This window comes from Adiantum capillus-veneris, chromosome 7, assembly GCF_014529385.1.
Source record: "Adiantum capillus-veneris isolate H3 chromosome 7, ASM1452938v2, whole genome shotgun sequence".
Taxonomy (NCBI): Eukaryota; Viridiplantae; Streptophyta; class Polypodiopsida; order Polypodiales; family Pteridaceae; genus Adiantum; species Adiantum capillus-veneris.
Window position 1 is genome coordinate 6,642,794 of NC_140937.1, and position 16,555 is coordinate 6,659,348.

Sequence of the window (16,555 nt, forward strand, 5' to 3'; positions counted from 1 at the left end):
ATACCAGTGTTAGGCTTAGCCTATGGAGGATGATGGCAAGGTGCCATGGCGAGAGAGCAGGCAGAAGAAAGAGAGAGAGAGAGAGAGAGAGAGAGAGAGAGAGAGAGAGAGAGAGAAAATCCTACAAGCAGGACATCCACACAATAAAATAAGCATACTCTATATTTTATTGATGTATAGCCTTTTAAAAATATAGGCAAAAAGGTTACCATGCAAACTACAAGTGTATCTGCATGCCTTTAAGAGGCGTTTCCCACGGGCGGTATACTGATGAGGGCTTGAAACCCAACACGTTGAATCTCCTATTGAACCATATATCAATCAAATCGACAGTTGGATGTGAGGAAGGTGCCACTGTGAAAAAAAATTAGTGATCTTGAGAAGATATCACCACTTTTGTTTTGGAGGACAAAAACGCTTCTCCAAAGGGGAGTAATGTCAAACATAAGGTAGGACTCGGGGGCAAGGCCCTAATTGACGCATGCATGTTCAAAGGGGCTCCTAAAATAGGGAACCATGGGTCTATATAGGGGCAAGGATGGATGGAGATTAGCATGCAATAGTTCCTCTGTCCTTTTATGCCCTCTATATCAAAAAGTAGATGTTCCCTAACATGATTTGAAACTTGCATGTGCCACTCATATACTTTAATAGGACTTACATTAGTACTTCTACTATTAAAGGCAACAATATAATGTATACATTTTTTGAGTTTATCTATGTGCTCTTAGTACATGCTAACAAGGGTTGCACTACTGCAGCTCCCACAAAACCGACATCTCGAATAACCAAGATACACTTTGTTTGTAGATGATATAACCTATAACCTTCGTTTTCGAGACTACAACCGACAAAAAAAACATTTTACATTCTTATCATCCAATTTTTTGCATTGTTGCTTACGCACCAAAGCATAAGCTAACCAACCACACACACACACAATTAACTAATGGATGTCTTCTTGCCATGCCAAGCCTCATATGGAGTGATAGATTGCAACAATACATACACATCCAACATGACAACCTCAAGCCTCTATAACTGGCTTGTTTTCCTCTCAACAATGCATTGTATTCCGTAGACATATATTCCTCCCCTCGATCAAAACAAAAGGTGCTCACAATACAACTAGATCCATTTTCACCCATAAGCAAAAAAACTTGAAGCACATAAACACTTTATAATTTGCCTTTAGTGAAAACACCCGACCGACATAGTGGAAGGGCAAATTGAAGAAACATTGTCCAATTGGTCTTGTGCATGCAAAGTACGGAAATAATGTTTGTAGCATTCTTCTCAAATGGCCAAGACTGTGAGAGAATGTTTTGCAATGAGTTACAGTTGTATTTCAAAGCTATATATGTGGCTTCTTAAGAGTATTCTTAACTTGTTTTGTCTTTTGAATGCTAGCTTACATCATCTCCCACTATAGAGAACCATGATATTTGAACATATCAATAACATGCATGAGCTTCTGTGAGTTAAATTTTAAATTCTACAGTTTATAATCCATCAACAATTTTCCATGGTTCGCTCCATAGGCAAGAGCACGCTTTTTTTCCCTTTACCATCCAAGTCTTGTGCTCATATTTCCTTCACCATTAAACATGGTCAAAAAGCTTTTGGAAGAGCCTTCCTTCTTCACTTTAGGTATTTTCACAGGTAGGAGTGTGCTCCAGCCGCCTATCATAAAGCATTTCGTGCTTCAAACTGCAGGTTAGGGTGTTGTACAAACACTAAAAATTCTATTTTTGAGCGTCCATACCATGTCCTTGATGTGTTTGAACCCAGAACTTTGCCATAAATTTGCATACCTTCTTTTAACTACATCTCATCCCGCGACCGTGGTTGGAACCTACTCTCTCTCTCTCTCTCTCTCTCTCTCTCTCTCTCTCTCATGATGTTTCCTTTGTCCTGCAGCCCAAAACCCCCGATTGCTTTCAAGCTTCAGGCTTGTGACATGTGCAACAAATGTTACTTCTGCACATGGTTGATGGATGCTTAAAGTATATGCCTAGGATCCTTCTACTATTATGTCGCCCCCCCTCCGCCCCAAACCAAAAAAAATCAAAACAAAAAAAGCCCACAGAGACAAACACCAAGGGAGGGAGGGAGAGAACTTCTACCATGAGTGAAGCTGCAAAGGTAGCCATAGGGGGGCCTGACCCCTCTATATTGCGGTCGTCATCACAATGACCTTTGTAACATTACAGCTGGAAATGGCAAGTCATGACTCCTAGTACCCCAAAATATGCCATATGTATGTTCAGAAGCATGTTATCAACACCATAAAAACGAAACAAGAGATGCAGAGCATTCTTAAAAATGGTTTCAGAGGGCATGGCCAGCAACAATAACATTCTCTTCTGATGGCATGGTAGAGAAACACCACAAGGTGAGACATTGAGCAAGGATTCATCCCGGAATTCAGAAAGAAATTGCTATTACATTCCACCATTCTTCACCTGCATTGCTTGAACTTTATCTCTGCGCACTCATTTGTTCTCCACTTTCAGCTTCCCCCTCCCTAACAACAGGATGATCATTAACCAATTCCACCAACATATTATCCCCAATTCCAATGCTTCCAGACTGCAGTAGCATTGCACTGCTATTACATGCACATGGAAAGTCCTTGAAAAGGCAGACATAGTGACAAGGGTAGTGAGCATCCCTCTTCTCTTCCTCTTGCATTCGGTGCATGCATAGGGAGCACAGTAATAGTTCCATTGCCTGGTGTAGTTAACTTCAGTAGCATCATCAGATGACGCCAGGTAATTGGAAAGAATAACACCACTCCGGCATGCGAGTTCTTGGACTTGAAGTAATGTACATAGAAGAGAATTGGATCCAAAGTTATGGGTTGCCCAAATAGCTCTTCTGTTGAGTGAAGGACACTGGCCCTGTTAATTTTGTGCAATGAGCCGGTTGATTATGTTTTTTCTTGCTTCAAGCAGCGACTTGCTGTCTCCCCTGCCTCAAGATGGCATGTTACAAGTGGGCCTCAAGCTGCTGTGCAATTTGTTTGCCTTGAGCTGAAGGACATTGATTTCTCTGCTATAGGCCCAGCAGCACATAATACAGGATGGTAGTTGGTAAGGCAACGAGCATCCCGAAAATAACCCTGCAAGATGTCATTGTACTTCATGCATCAATCCACAGACAGTGTCCTTACTTCAAAGGCCACATTGCAATAGACATCTTTCTGAATAAACAAAAAAGAGGACCACATACCCTGTGCTAAGAATGTCAGGATGTAAATCATACTCCCTCGCAAAGACGAAGGGAACAATTCCTTGCGGCAGTGCAGCCTGAAACACAGACGAATGAAAAAGAAGTACTTATTTCACTCTCAGTTAACCAGAGCATGAATAAATCCTTACTTCCATGCAAGTTAAAAATGAGAGTAACCCTGCAGACGTATACAAATCTTATGCATAACCAATCTGAGCACTATCGCTTGGATTTCAGTCAATAGAGTCTCCAAGGCCCAATTGTTTTGCATGCTTGGACCACAGAGGAAGTTGCTCCTCCTACATGGACTCTTTACCAGAACCACAGTCTCTCTCTAGAACAGGGTTTATTTTCTCACTCTTCATCAGAGATTTGTTTTCGGTTCTCCCTTTGTTTTATGCACAAACACCTGCCTACTTATGCAGTGAGATTGCATGGGACAAGCTGTTTTTCCCCGAAAAATAGACCCTGGCCTCCCATCTAAATACTCGAGCTGAGAAGCTGAGAATCATTGCATAGAAACATGGGACCTGCAGGGAACGGGGTCGGGATGGCAAAAGTGATGGAATGGGATCAATGCAAGGAACGGCAAAAATAAAACCATTTTTGTGAATCACACATGTCACGTATAGATAACAACACTCCAAGCACAAAATTGCACCACAATAGACAAAAAGAACATGATTCAAATTAGCGAAGTACAGCAATGCATGATGACAGATACAAATCGATAAGTACATGCCTCAAAGGATCCAAATGGTAGAGACGCAAAAGAAGGCGAAAAACTAACTAAGGAAGGGGTGGAAGGGCACAATGGCACATTATGCTATGAATCTCAACATCTTGAAGGTCAACGTCAGTAAGACCAAGCTCAGGCTGCCCTTCATCCTCCAAACGCTCATTGCCTGTAATGGGATCCTCCTCTGTCATCTCCCACTCAATAAAGAATCTGGTTTCTTTGTCATGACCTTGCAAAGTATGCGCAACTTACCACTCACAAACACAAATCATTGACCCAAACTCCGTTCGCTTGCAGCCTGCAACTCAGGCCCATCTTATCCATAGTCCCCACCATAGCGCAGCCTCAATCTTAGTGGGTTTCAAAATTGCATTGAGACATCCAAAGAAGCCTTTCTGTGACGATAGAGAGATCGCTGATCTCTGGCCTTACACCTAGTGGAAGGATCAGACACACAAGGCACTCCAAGACAATGTGTCATCCATTGCTCACCTCCCTGTCATTCTCTTTAGGGTTGCCTAGATATTCAAGGTTGACCACTTAGGTCGCTACATATATATGAGAGTAGTAGGTATTCCACCTCCTTATTCTTGACCATGCCAGCCACATTCTCCGGCCCAATGATCTTTGTGGTGGCCTTCCAATTGGTGGCAAGCAAGTCGATAGCCTTTCCACTACCAATGCATCAATGGAGTACCTCTGCCCCCAAGAATATGCCACCACTCTAAGGATAGACCTCTTACGCATGTCACGGTGGGTGCCAGGTCCTCAAAAGAAGCCTCCTCCCAAGGGAGATGGTGTACTCGCAAAAGGATAGAGGGGCTCCATCATCACTCAACGACAGCCATTGTGACTCACCAAGATCCCAACCCAACTATGCAAGGGGCTTTCCCTGCCAAATCCAGTCTCCACAGTGGTGCCTTCATAGTAGTGAAAGCGGGGTCAACACAAGATCTCCTTTGGAAAGAGGCTACCACTCTGCTAACAAGCTGCCAATGGGCAATCATCATTTGATTAGGTGGAACCTCACCCTGAAAATCCAGTCTGATGTGACGTTCATGATGGGCGATCTCAGCGATGCTAAAGACTAGAGGCCCCTACAGGTGCCCCGAGCAAGGATCGAAGTACACCCACCAACTTTGATGAGAACGTAAAAGAGTCTGTCCCTCTATGAAGGCATGCCAATCACGTGGAAAAGCCGCATCAATCTCTCTCGTGTGGGCAGCAATCCCTCTGCAGATCCCGTAGGTGTCTCCAATAACCTATGCCCCAACCAAGGAAGCATCTGACCGACATTGTAAAGAGCCTGTTAGCCCGTCATCCCATCTAGCCCAATCAATGTGAGTCCCTCTCGCCTATCTAACAATCTTATGAATCTGTCACATGCATTCCATACAAATGGCTCCCTCGCTATCTCCTCGACAGGGTGTCAAAACAAAACAAGACATAATTCCTTCCGAATCCGCAAATCGGACGTATCCAAGGGTGCATCTATGAATATGAATCTGATGGTCAGGCGCCATACATCGACAGTATCCATAAATCCAAAACAAGGAGAGGTATGTGACTGTCGGCGGAAGAGTTTACGGATTTAGCTCGTGTTAGGTGCAGCAAAATGAATGTTTGCGCTTTGCTCAAGATGAGTGCTCCGAACTGTGCTCAAGGTTCCTTTTGTTCTTATGGAAGGGAGAGCCTTCCGTTCTTAATGAGAGAATGCTATGATCACAAACAAAGTGAATGGACACTGTGCGTGCAAGTGTATGAGATTGAGAGATAGAGAGAGAAGAGAGATACGACACCAGAGACGTTGTAAAACCCTCCTCCGAAGGCCCCACTCTCGTCGGTGAGAGTGGTCTACTTATAATTGCACAATCTGGTACAAATTGAATGCATGTGACTGATGCAAGTATAGGCTATGTCGACGATGACGACGGGGATGACGACACCGACCTAAGGACTGAAATCTGCAATCTTTTATCTGCTGTCCAAAAACGCTATAGGCTGAAATCTGCGGCAAGTCCAAAACGCTGATTTTGGGGCTGCTTTCTAATGATCTTTGTCGCTGAAAATCTGCAAGTCTAAGGGCTGAAAACTGAGGTTCTTAAGGGCTGAAACTGATGGTCTTTCCGGGCTGAATCTGCTACTCCTCAGGGCTGAATATGCAGGTGCTTCATTGCTGAAAACGCTGCATTGCTGAGGTTGTGTCTACTGAAAATCGCCATGCTGAAATCTGTCAAAAACGCCACTGTAGCGAAACCCTAGGTGCTGGGAAAAACGCTAGGGTTGTTGAAGCTTCGGCTGGCGATGGTTTGCTAATGCAAAACGCTAGGGCAAGGGGGAAATGCGGTCTTGTGTCTGATGAAAAACGCCAAGGGGAAAAGGGCTGGCAATGAGGAAAAACGCTAGGGCTGAGTCTTGCTTGGAGGGGAGAACCGCCAAGGTCTTGCTTGAGAAGTTGCCTGCTGAGCTTGGCTCCTGTTGCCTCTTCTGCCATTTAGTGCTAACCTAGATTTGCTTATATACAAACTTACTCAATCTGCCCTACCTACTTTCCAACAAAAGTCACTTAAAAATAATAAGTGAAAAATATCAAAAATAGGTAAAATAGGCTAAATGCAGTGGAAAATTCCCTTGAAGGATTCTGATGAGAATGCTTATGATCATGCTATGTGCAACCAAAGGAGATGCATCTACATTAAGTGACTGGTCATGCACGGTCTACGTATAGACTCACAAAAGTGCCAGATCACTTCTAATCTAAACTGATTGGACGGACTGAACCCTTTTATGTTGTAGCTTGTCCACGGACACATAGGGTTGGATGTGTCACGTGACATCCCCTCTTTTTCAAAGTGAGGTACTGGTACCGAACTGTATGGCGTCGAGGGAGATCGCCAATAGCATCTGGAATCCTGGAAGGGACTCTTCGCCGGCCCACTCTAATGTGTGGGTCGTGCGGTACTTGAACTTCATAAAGGTCTGCAACGCTTGCTTCTTTGGGCCGCACCGAAAGCGACAAAAAGTCTCCTGTGACTCCTTCGATGCTTCAACTTCGTCTAGAGTCCTGCTTCTTTCTTCTTCAAGAATTTCCATGGCTGAAAATTCTTGAAACCACTTCCTACACAAAACCATGAATATACATATTCCATGTAAAGTGAGTGGAAAAAATCATGTCGTCCTAATAGACTGTGCATGCAATGTAGATGAACAAAGAGATGAGTGCCAACCGTTCACCACACACACGCACAATGAGATCGAATCTTCTGGTGTTGATCTAAATCAATCAACTGTGGCAAAACACAATGGAAATGCCCATGCTTGGTGCTCATACTTCATGTGCTCGTTCTACGAATGTGTCATGCCAAGGAAGACACATGGAATGTGACTTCCTTACATACATACTTTCATGAAAAATCCGTATACATTTGTGCTCATTCATGAGTGAAACGTGCTCAACGTACAATATGTCATGCCTAGGAAAAGGGATCACATAAAGATGCTGACGAAAATACAAGAAATGATCACGAATGAAACACTCGAACAATGCGTGCGTATCAATCATGCGACACATAATACTTCCTGTGAGGGTTCTTTGGATCTAGGTTGGAGAGCTAAGATCGGTTCTTCGCAATCTATCGAATCTGTAATGATGTTAGTTTCACTAGAGAAAGTATCAACTAACACATCATCCATGTGAACAATCACATCATCTTCATGCAAATCATCATGCTCATCATTATCATCCAAATCGTCATGCTTATCATTGTCATTCAAATCCTGTGTGTCGTGCTTTGGAGAAGAAGAGACTGAGAGAGTCTCCTTCTCCTAAATCCTTTCAATCTTGTCCTGCATATTAGCAATGAGAGAGGGAGAATGAACAATGTCCTCTCCACGAATGACAATGGGAGAATCACTTTTGGCATAGAGAGTGAAAGTGTTAGCCTCCCAAGCAATGAGAGGGTTAAGATCACGAAACCATCGAATGCCCAAAATCATGTCACATCCTGAGAGAGGAGAGACAAAAAATCTTCTACTGAAGGCAGCTTGTTGAATTGTAAACAACACACCAAGACACTCCTGCGTGATGAGAGAGTCCATACCGGAAACAAAGCTAGAGACCTTGAGAGGAGATTTCTGACTAGCTTCTAGGCGGGCTCTCTCAACAAGAGAGGGACTGATCACATCATGCATACTACCTGGGTCAAACAATATAACAAAACGCTGCCCCGACACCTGACCGTAACATTTAATGAGAGAATCTCAATGGGAGGATCAAGAGAAACTTGGGACACACTCGTGTTACCAATAATTGCATTGACAGAGGAAGTGGGTTCTGTGGATTCTTTAGATTCATTCGATTCAAGCTTAGGACATATTCTTTTTATGTGACCCTTAATGTGACAATGCAAACAACGACCTTCCTTAGAATAAGTGCTTTGCTCTTCCGACGCAATGTATACTCCTACAATTCCTTGTGCTACCTTTTCATCTACAGTAAGCTTAGGTTTAGCAATTGTGTTAGCCTTACCCTTAGGTTCATTGGAAGAATTCTTTTCTGAGAGACTATTGGAAGATTGGTTAGAAGAGTTACCATTCTTACCATTCTTACCGTTCTTAGAGTTTTGAGAAGTTTGCGAGATACTTGTGGAAGTCTTGTTCTCCTTAGGCTTTCCCTTGTTGTGTTTCATCTCTTGTGCGAGAGCAATCGCTACCGCCTTGTTGAGATCGATTGGGTCGAAGACTTCTACATCAAACTTGATATAGTCGTCTAACCCAAGAAGGAATACCTCTTTGCGTTCATCATCCGACTTGCGTAATTGGGTACCGAGCTGCAAAACACGATTAGAAAAGACATAACCGGCATACCATTTTGCTTGAGAGCGCGCCAATCGTCCTTCAATCGTGCAAGGTACTGAGGTGGCATAAACCGCGCCTTGAGCTTGTCTTGGAAATCAGCCCAATTGAAGGAAAGGGGCGTGAATTCGTCGGCTTCCTCTAGGTGCGCGGCTAACTGTGCCTCTTGCCATGCGTGGTACCAATTAATGGCATCACCGGCAAGGTACATGGCTGCCTCAAAACTTTGCTATTTCCTGTCTTCTTAGTTGTCTCAAAATAAGCATTAAATTGATGCAACCAAGAATGAATAACCATAGTTACCAGGAACGGGAAACCGGAACGGGAACGGGGAACGGGAACGCGGAACAAAATGCCATTCCCTGTTACGGGTACTCACGTTTGAAACACGGAACGGAGATTCGGAACGGGAACTTGGAATGGGAACGGGGAACGGAGACCTGAAAATGGCCATTTCCTGTTACTATGTGAATAACCTAAGCATCCATCTTACCATCATACTTACTGAAGGTCGACTTCTCTGTGACTGGATTATTGGAATCCGCATCGTGGCTTGCGCCACTTGAAGAACTCCCACGATCTTTGGCTGGTTCGAACTTCGCAACAAGTACTTGTCGAACCAATTCTTGAGTACGTAGTTCTCTTTGAGCCTCACGCTCGACCTCCCAACCCGCGCGTCTTGATGCCGCTTCCTCCATTCTTTGTGCTTTTCTTTCTTTTCGTTCGTCGCGTTCGCGTTCCAAGGCAATGCGAGTCTCTTCTTGTTTGGCCACCATGTCCATGCGAGTCTCTTCTTGTTTGGCCATCATGTCCATCATCGACTTGACCATTGCCTCCATAGGATTTGGTACACTTTGTGGCGTAGATGGCGAAGGGGGAGGGTCGGAAAAATCTCTTGGTGGAGAAAATTCTTCGTCGCCTCTCTCATGCTCATCACATGTATGCGAAGTATCCATTCCGCTTCAGGTGACGACCATGCACTATGATCTTTGGTTCTTAAGTTCACAAGGAATGGGGTTTTTGAGGGTCTTGAGGTTCTTGAAGTGTTCTTTCGTTTGCAAACCGTGTTTGAGAAGGATCTTCTCTTCACCCGAGTTCAACTCCTTTCCGCGGGCACACCCCTTGGCGGCCTTGCGCTCACACCAAGGTTGCTTTTTCCCACCTCACGTCGATTGGCCGGCCGCTAAGTGCACGGTCCGCTCTCAATGAGTGAAAAGAGACACAAGGGGAGGCTGGACAAGCCCTTCTCTCTTGGAATTCCTGTCACTCTTCAAAAACACGATTAAAAATCGACACGCCCAAGCGAACTTGGGTTTGTGCGACCGCAACAAGCAAAAAAAAATCTTGTGATTCTTGTGGTTCTTTCCTTGAGTGATACAGAACACTACCAAAGCTATGATACCAATGTTAGGTGCAGTGGAATGAATGTTTGCGCTTTGCTCAAGATGAGTGCTCCGAATTGTCCTGTTGTTCTTATGGAAGGGAGAGCCTTCCATTCTTAATGAGAGAATGCTATGATCACAAACAGAGTGAATGGACACTATGCGTGCAAGTGTATGAGACTGAGATAGAGAGAGAAGAGAGATACGACACCAGAGACGTTGTAAAACCCTCCTCCGAAGGCCCCACTCTCGTCGGCAAGAGTGGTCTACTTATGATTGCACAATCTGGTACAAACTGAATGCATGTGACCGATGCAAGTCTAGGCTATGTCGACGATGACGACAGGGATGACGACACCGACTTAAGGACTGAAATCTGCAATCTTTTATCTGCTGTCCAAAAACGCTATGGGCTGAAATCTACGGCAAGTCTAAAACGCTGATTTTGGGGCTGCTTTTTGATGATCTTTGTCGTTGAAAATCTGCAAGTCTTGGGGCTGAAAACTGAGGTTCTTAAGGGCTGAAACTGGTGGTCTTTCCAGGCTGAATCTGCTACTCCTTAGGGCTGAATATGCAGGTGCTTCATTGCTGAAAACGCTGCATTGCTGAGGTTGTGTCTGCTGAAAATCGCCATGCTGAAATCTGTCAAAAACGCCACTATAGCAAAACGCTAGGTGCTGGGAAAAACGCTAGGGTTGCTAAAGCTTCTGCTAGCGATGGTTTGCTAATGCAAAACAAGAACAAAAGGAACCTTCAGCACAGTTCGGAGCACTCATCTTGAGCAAAGTTCAAACATTCATTCCGCTGCACCTTACAAGACATCTCTGTTGGACTGAACGAGACAAAGGAAACCCCCTCCCAAAGTGGCCTCTAACTGTGAGACGCTAAAATCAGTATGATATAATGCAGATACACCTCTAATCCACTACAAGGGGAATCCCATCTTCTACATAGCACCCTCCAATAAAAACCCATCTACTCTATCATAAGCCTTCTCAAAATCAAGAAGCATGAACGCTATAGGCTGATCTGCCTGATGAGCCCACTCAATTGCCTCATAGAAAGTGAAGATGTTGTCCCAAATACATCAATCCTGCACAAAACCTGTCTATGAAGCATGGATGGGATCGGGCATAAAGGGTTTCACGCGCATACTGAAAAGATCTTATACACAGAAGATGGTCATCACTCAACAGAAAACTCAAGTCAGTTTACCAATAGTTTCACTTGAAGCAAATACAGATTCAAACTTTTCTTGGACAAAGCTCATAGTTACAAACGACTTTGACAAAAGCACTAATCAAGTTGCAAATGTGATATTGATACTTTTGACAAAGATGAGACAAGTTGCAGATATGATCAGTTTTCAATTTGGCAAAATTGTTATGGTCAACAACAGTGCCATGACGTGGGACTTAACAGAGAGAGCTTTGGATGCAGATGCACTACAAAAATACATTTCCTTCTCCCAGAGTTTCTACATCAACCCTGGGTTTTATTTTAAATGGAAGGGAATGTCACGATTGTGACGTGTTCTTTGTCTTGGTATTACCTTCTTGCTTGATTCTTTTGCAGATACAAAGACGCACCAGATCCGAGACCCCCGATTCCCCAAAAGATATGTCCCTTTGCCCAAGAGTCGCACCTGTTCAGCGAATAGCCATGCCTCTTCAGCGAATGGCTGCACATTTACGCCGAAGGGTTACGACTCTACAGCAGAAGGACATGACTATTGGCCTAGAGTCATGTCTCTTGACCTATGGTCATGTCTTTTCATCGTGTCTCTTCAATTTCTATATAAGAACACCCTTGTAACACATTTCAAGCATTCAATGAATCAAACACAGAGTCTTCTGAGTCTTATCTTTGAGTTCAGTTCAAGTTTCTTAAGTCTTAATCATGAGTTTAAGTACTTAATTAAGGATTAGTACCTAAAATCCTTACAGAGACGGGCATCTCTCCTGTGTCAAATATGAATTGTAAACCTGAAAGCATGACAAGACTGAGTTCATCCTAGAACTACAAAAGAAATGTCTAGTCAACCCATCCTTTCCAGGAGGACAAGAGGGACCATCTAGGCCAACCAATGCATCATGCATCCCTTGCATAGAGAAGGAGGCTAGTAACATATGGAACATTTGTCATTCCATCATTAAAAAACGGAATTGAAAAGGTTCCTAGGGCCCAATAGGCAAACAGGTGGAGTGCTTCATTGACATCATGTCACAATTAACTCCATACTGACTCAAGTGGCAAGCTAAGCTACCAAAGGACCTTCTTGCTGAAACGATTCTAACAGTTCAGTTTTTATGAAGTATGGTCACTCTACCCAAGTAGATTCTATGCAAGAGGTGTCATCTTTACAAAATCATAAGCAATCAATAAGGACCATCATGTGGCACCACAAAAATTTGAAGCATGGCTAACAATCCTTTCCAAGGCAAATGGATTGGGGAAGATGACACTTTAGGTTCCCTGATGTCTCTCTTGATTTGGTGGATTATCTCCTATCCAGATTTATTCTCTCTTAAAATAAATTTCAGACTGCTTGAAAAAGTAAAAAATGTCTCTTTACAGGTTGAAAGTTCTTGTGAGATTTGAACGGTCCTTGGATAGGTAAAACCACCATATATACCATATTACTTCCTGTACAATATAAACCATACCTGTACTATGGCAGCATGCAGGTCAACACCTCTAAGACCTACTCCAATTGATGCAGCTGCCATTACCGCTGGACCTGTCAGAAACCTGATGGCCATTGAAAATGCAGCCAAGGATGGACCACATGCGATGAGTCTTGGCTGAAGGGCCATAAATAGACCTGGTAAAATACAAGTTCAGTTCTAATTAAGCCAACAATGTGATTATGAACCATCTTGAAAATTGACAAAAAGTTGCACAGTGAGCACCTAAACTAAACATAGCCATTCCCAGACCAGCATCTGATAGTATGGTTATAGAATTGTGAATCATCTTTGGCATATGAATGTTCCACCTTCAAGAAAACCACATTTGAGTATGAGCTTTGAAACTAGAAAGCCAGTTTGGCAAGATGTGGCCACATAAAAGGAGCATATAGACTTGAGGAGACCTATCACCTGAAAGAGATAAGAGCCCACACGAGCCCAATCACGCTTGAGTACGTATTAGGATTTCTAAGAAGCTTCCGAGTAACCATTTTTAGAATTAGTTTCATCATAACAAAGGTAGGAGGCATCTGTTTGGATTTCCCAATACCAGGAATCTTTGGGGAGAGTGGAGTTGTCATTGAGAAAGACTGACTCTGCTGATCTTTGTCCAGAGGCGAACCTGTTTCTTCAGGATAAACCGCTCTGCTTCCAAAACTGAAGTCATCCCCACCATGGCTAGCCTGTGCTGGAGCTGAGGAAGACTGGTTCAGGGGTTCATGAAGTTCTGTCAAAGAAATTATGCAACAAAATTCAGTCCAAAAAGAGCTGACAGCTATCACTCTAGTAGTCATTGCAGAGAAAAGTTCCTCTTCAAAACATCTAAATACCTCCATTAGGTGCATGAGCTCGAGACGACCGCACCTGCAGCCTCAATTCTTTTGGTTCTTGAGTGTCTCTGCTAATATCAAAGCTTCTACTCATCTGTGTCCTAGCTTCTGAGACTGGAGAAGTAGTAGAGCTCCACACGAACATGTGGAGCTCCTTGCCATCATCTTCCAGCCTTGGAGAGCCTCCAGGATCGAGCACTTTTTTGGATATCTGTGACGCTTTGGGTGAAAGGCTTGCAGACTTGCCTGTTGAGTAGCCAGGCCAGCTGCCTGTGTTGACATGCCCAGGACGGTTTGTACTGCCTGCATAAGACTCATTTGAAATTCCATTTTGACCATAATTGGTCCTGTTACCATACCCAGGGCCCAATGTTGAAAATCGAAGCGGATGCATGCCTTTTGAAGCAGGGTAATGGTTATCATCATTCACATTAGATGCCCTCGGTGTTGGAGCTTGCGAGGACTGCCCAGAGTGAACATCTGAGGCTGTGAAGGAATGCCTTGGACTCACTGGCCTTGTGGACATGAGAGAATGCAGGTCAGGGTTATTCATCCGAAACTCTCTCGGCGTATTATTTCGAGATGAGTAGACAGAGTACACCTCTACTCCAGTCAAGTTTGACGGTCTTGGTGTTATAGCCTTTGAAGAGGGCATTGACACCATTCCTAGAGACCTTCGAGGGGAAGCAAACATGTTCAAAGATGGGGGACGCGAGGATATGGACTTGCGTATTGTCACCCTAATTTTTCCATCTTCGCCAATGTCAGCTTGTGTTTGCAGAGGCTCCCTGCCATCTAGAGACACCACGTCTGACTCCACTTTAAATTCAACAATAGAAGCCCCAACACCTGGAAACTGATCCATGACCAAGTTCTTTGCAGCCCTGTACTCGAACAAAAAAAGCATGAGAGTGTACCATATGACACATTGGAGTACAACCAGCTGCACCATCAGCCCTCCATAGAACTGGCCATACATAGCTGAGAGTAGAGGAATTCCCATGACAAGCGTGTTTGGGAGAGTACCAACAGCGAACAGGGTGATCATCCAATCCAAGCTGCCATTGGGCGAAAACTTGACCCATGCACCCAATGCAAGCAGAACTGCCAACTTTGAGAGGGTATCTGCCAGAATGAAAGGACCATCCATCGTGTAAGGATTGTTTGAGGAGATAAAATGAAAGGATAGTAGTGGCACAGCAAACACCGACACAAAGCGGTTGATTCCTGAACATTGCACAGGAGTGAATATCTTCCACCATCTCACTGACCCATATGCCAAAATCATGGCCACATATAGAGGCACTAATGCACTCAGCACATTGTAAAGATCCTTCCCTGTAATCATGTCGCAACTCCGGACAGTTATAGGCTAACTCAAGAAAATAAATGAAGCACCTACACAGTGAAAAGAGGCTAAATTCAATGGGAATCAAAGAGGAGGAAGTGGAGGTTATAATTTATGGGTACACCCCAGAGCTTATCTCTCAGCCTAAACCGCTTTGATGCCAACAATCAGCATTCTCTCCAAAAGCCTGGGCTTGGGCTTACGCAACACTTTCATGTGATGTCATGAAGACAACCCCAAGTTACACAAAAATGAAAGTCCAGAGCATCCTTCCGTGTGAAGCATAGAAAATCGGATAATTGCGCACATAAGAGGCCCAGAAGTAGCCAAATTTCATGAATTGGGAAATCAAAAACTGAGGACAGTCTGCACACTCCGCCACAAGCGGCCGCGTATGTAAGTTTGGCTATAAACGCAAACCCTGTCTGCAAAAATCTGTTTAATGTACTCTTGTTCAGAAACCTTCTGCCACCATCTTTGCAATAGTAAGTGTATTGCAGGGAATTTCATAAAAGACAGCTTTAATAGCTCTCATGAACATCTCCTGGTATGCCCAAGCTCAAAACTGTAAATCCAAATAGCCCAAGTCCCAGAAAAATTGAGTATCTTGCAAGCAATTGCCAAACAAGCTCCAATTTGCAGCACAACCGCGGCCCCAATTGAAGAGGCTGCAGAGGGCAAAGAAGAAGACCCACATACTTGTGCAAGAGCTGGAGCTCGAGCTCGTCTTGCCCTGGAGGTGGGTAAGGCAGCCCCAATTACTGAGAAAAGGGAACAAGAAAGAGGGGACCCGTAATGAAGAGGAAGATGAAGGGTACTTGCCGGATGCAGAAAGGAGGGTTGAGGCTCTTTGAAGAAAAGGCGTGCGAAGACGAGAGGGGCATGCAGCCATTGCTGTGTTTGCGTGTGGCGGGGCGCCATGTGCAAGGGGGCAGGTTAAAAGTAGCACAAAAAAGAGAAGATGGGCGATGGGCTAGAAAGAAGGTGTGCGCAGAGTACCTTCTCTGCTAGCTCTCCCTTAGCTTGCAACGCCGCTGCACCCACCCACCCACCCCACACAAACTACGAGCAAGTACAACGTGTGTGTGTGTGTGTCTGTGAGGCTGCGTGCTTTCTGCAGAGAGGCCCAGAGGGGTCAAGTGGCCCACTAAGCAATGGCGATGGTGATAACCTCTTTCCGCCCCAGACTACGACAGTAAGGCTGTGACTAAGCTAGTGCATTTTGCTACGCACTCTCAACTGTGGACAGTGTGTGTGTTTGTGAGAGAAGTCTCACCGAGAGCACGCCGCTGCGCGCGACGGTTGTACAGGGTACTACCTTCGTGCATATGGAAGCAAAAGACTGTAGGCCTAGTATGTGAGAGATTGAAATGCGTAAAGCAATGTGCTGTGCGGGAATCCTGACTTCAATCGAGTAGAGTGCTGTTTCACGTCTATGTTCATTGTTCATTTATCTATACATCTACAAATGCCTGCAT

General features: G+C 44.3%; 1 protein-coding gene across 1 annotated transcript; it reads right to left on the reverse strand.

The window, feature by feature from the left end:
• Window positions 1-2,214: 2,214 nt before the first annotated feature.
• On the reverse strand, window positions 2,215-16,121 carry LOC147453392 (putative auxin efflux carrier component 1b). The gene is made up of 6 exons (XM_086515581.1): window positions 13,730-16,121; window positions 13,311-13,626; window positions 13,122-13,207; window positions 12,876-13,033; window positions 3,235-3,311; window positions 2,215-3,124 (listed from the first exon to the last, which is right to left on the reverse strand). The coding sequence occupies exons 1-6, from the start codon at window positions 15,075-15,077 to the stop codon at window positions 3,058-3,060; spliced, it is 2,052 nt and encodes a 683-aa protein (XP_086371707.1). The 5' UTR covers window positions 15,078-16,121; the 3' UTR covers window positions 2,215-3,057.
• Window positions 16,122-16,555: the final 434 nt, after the last annotated feature.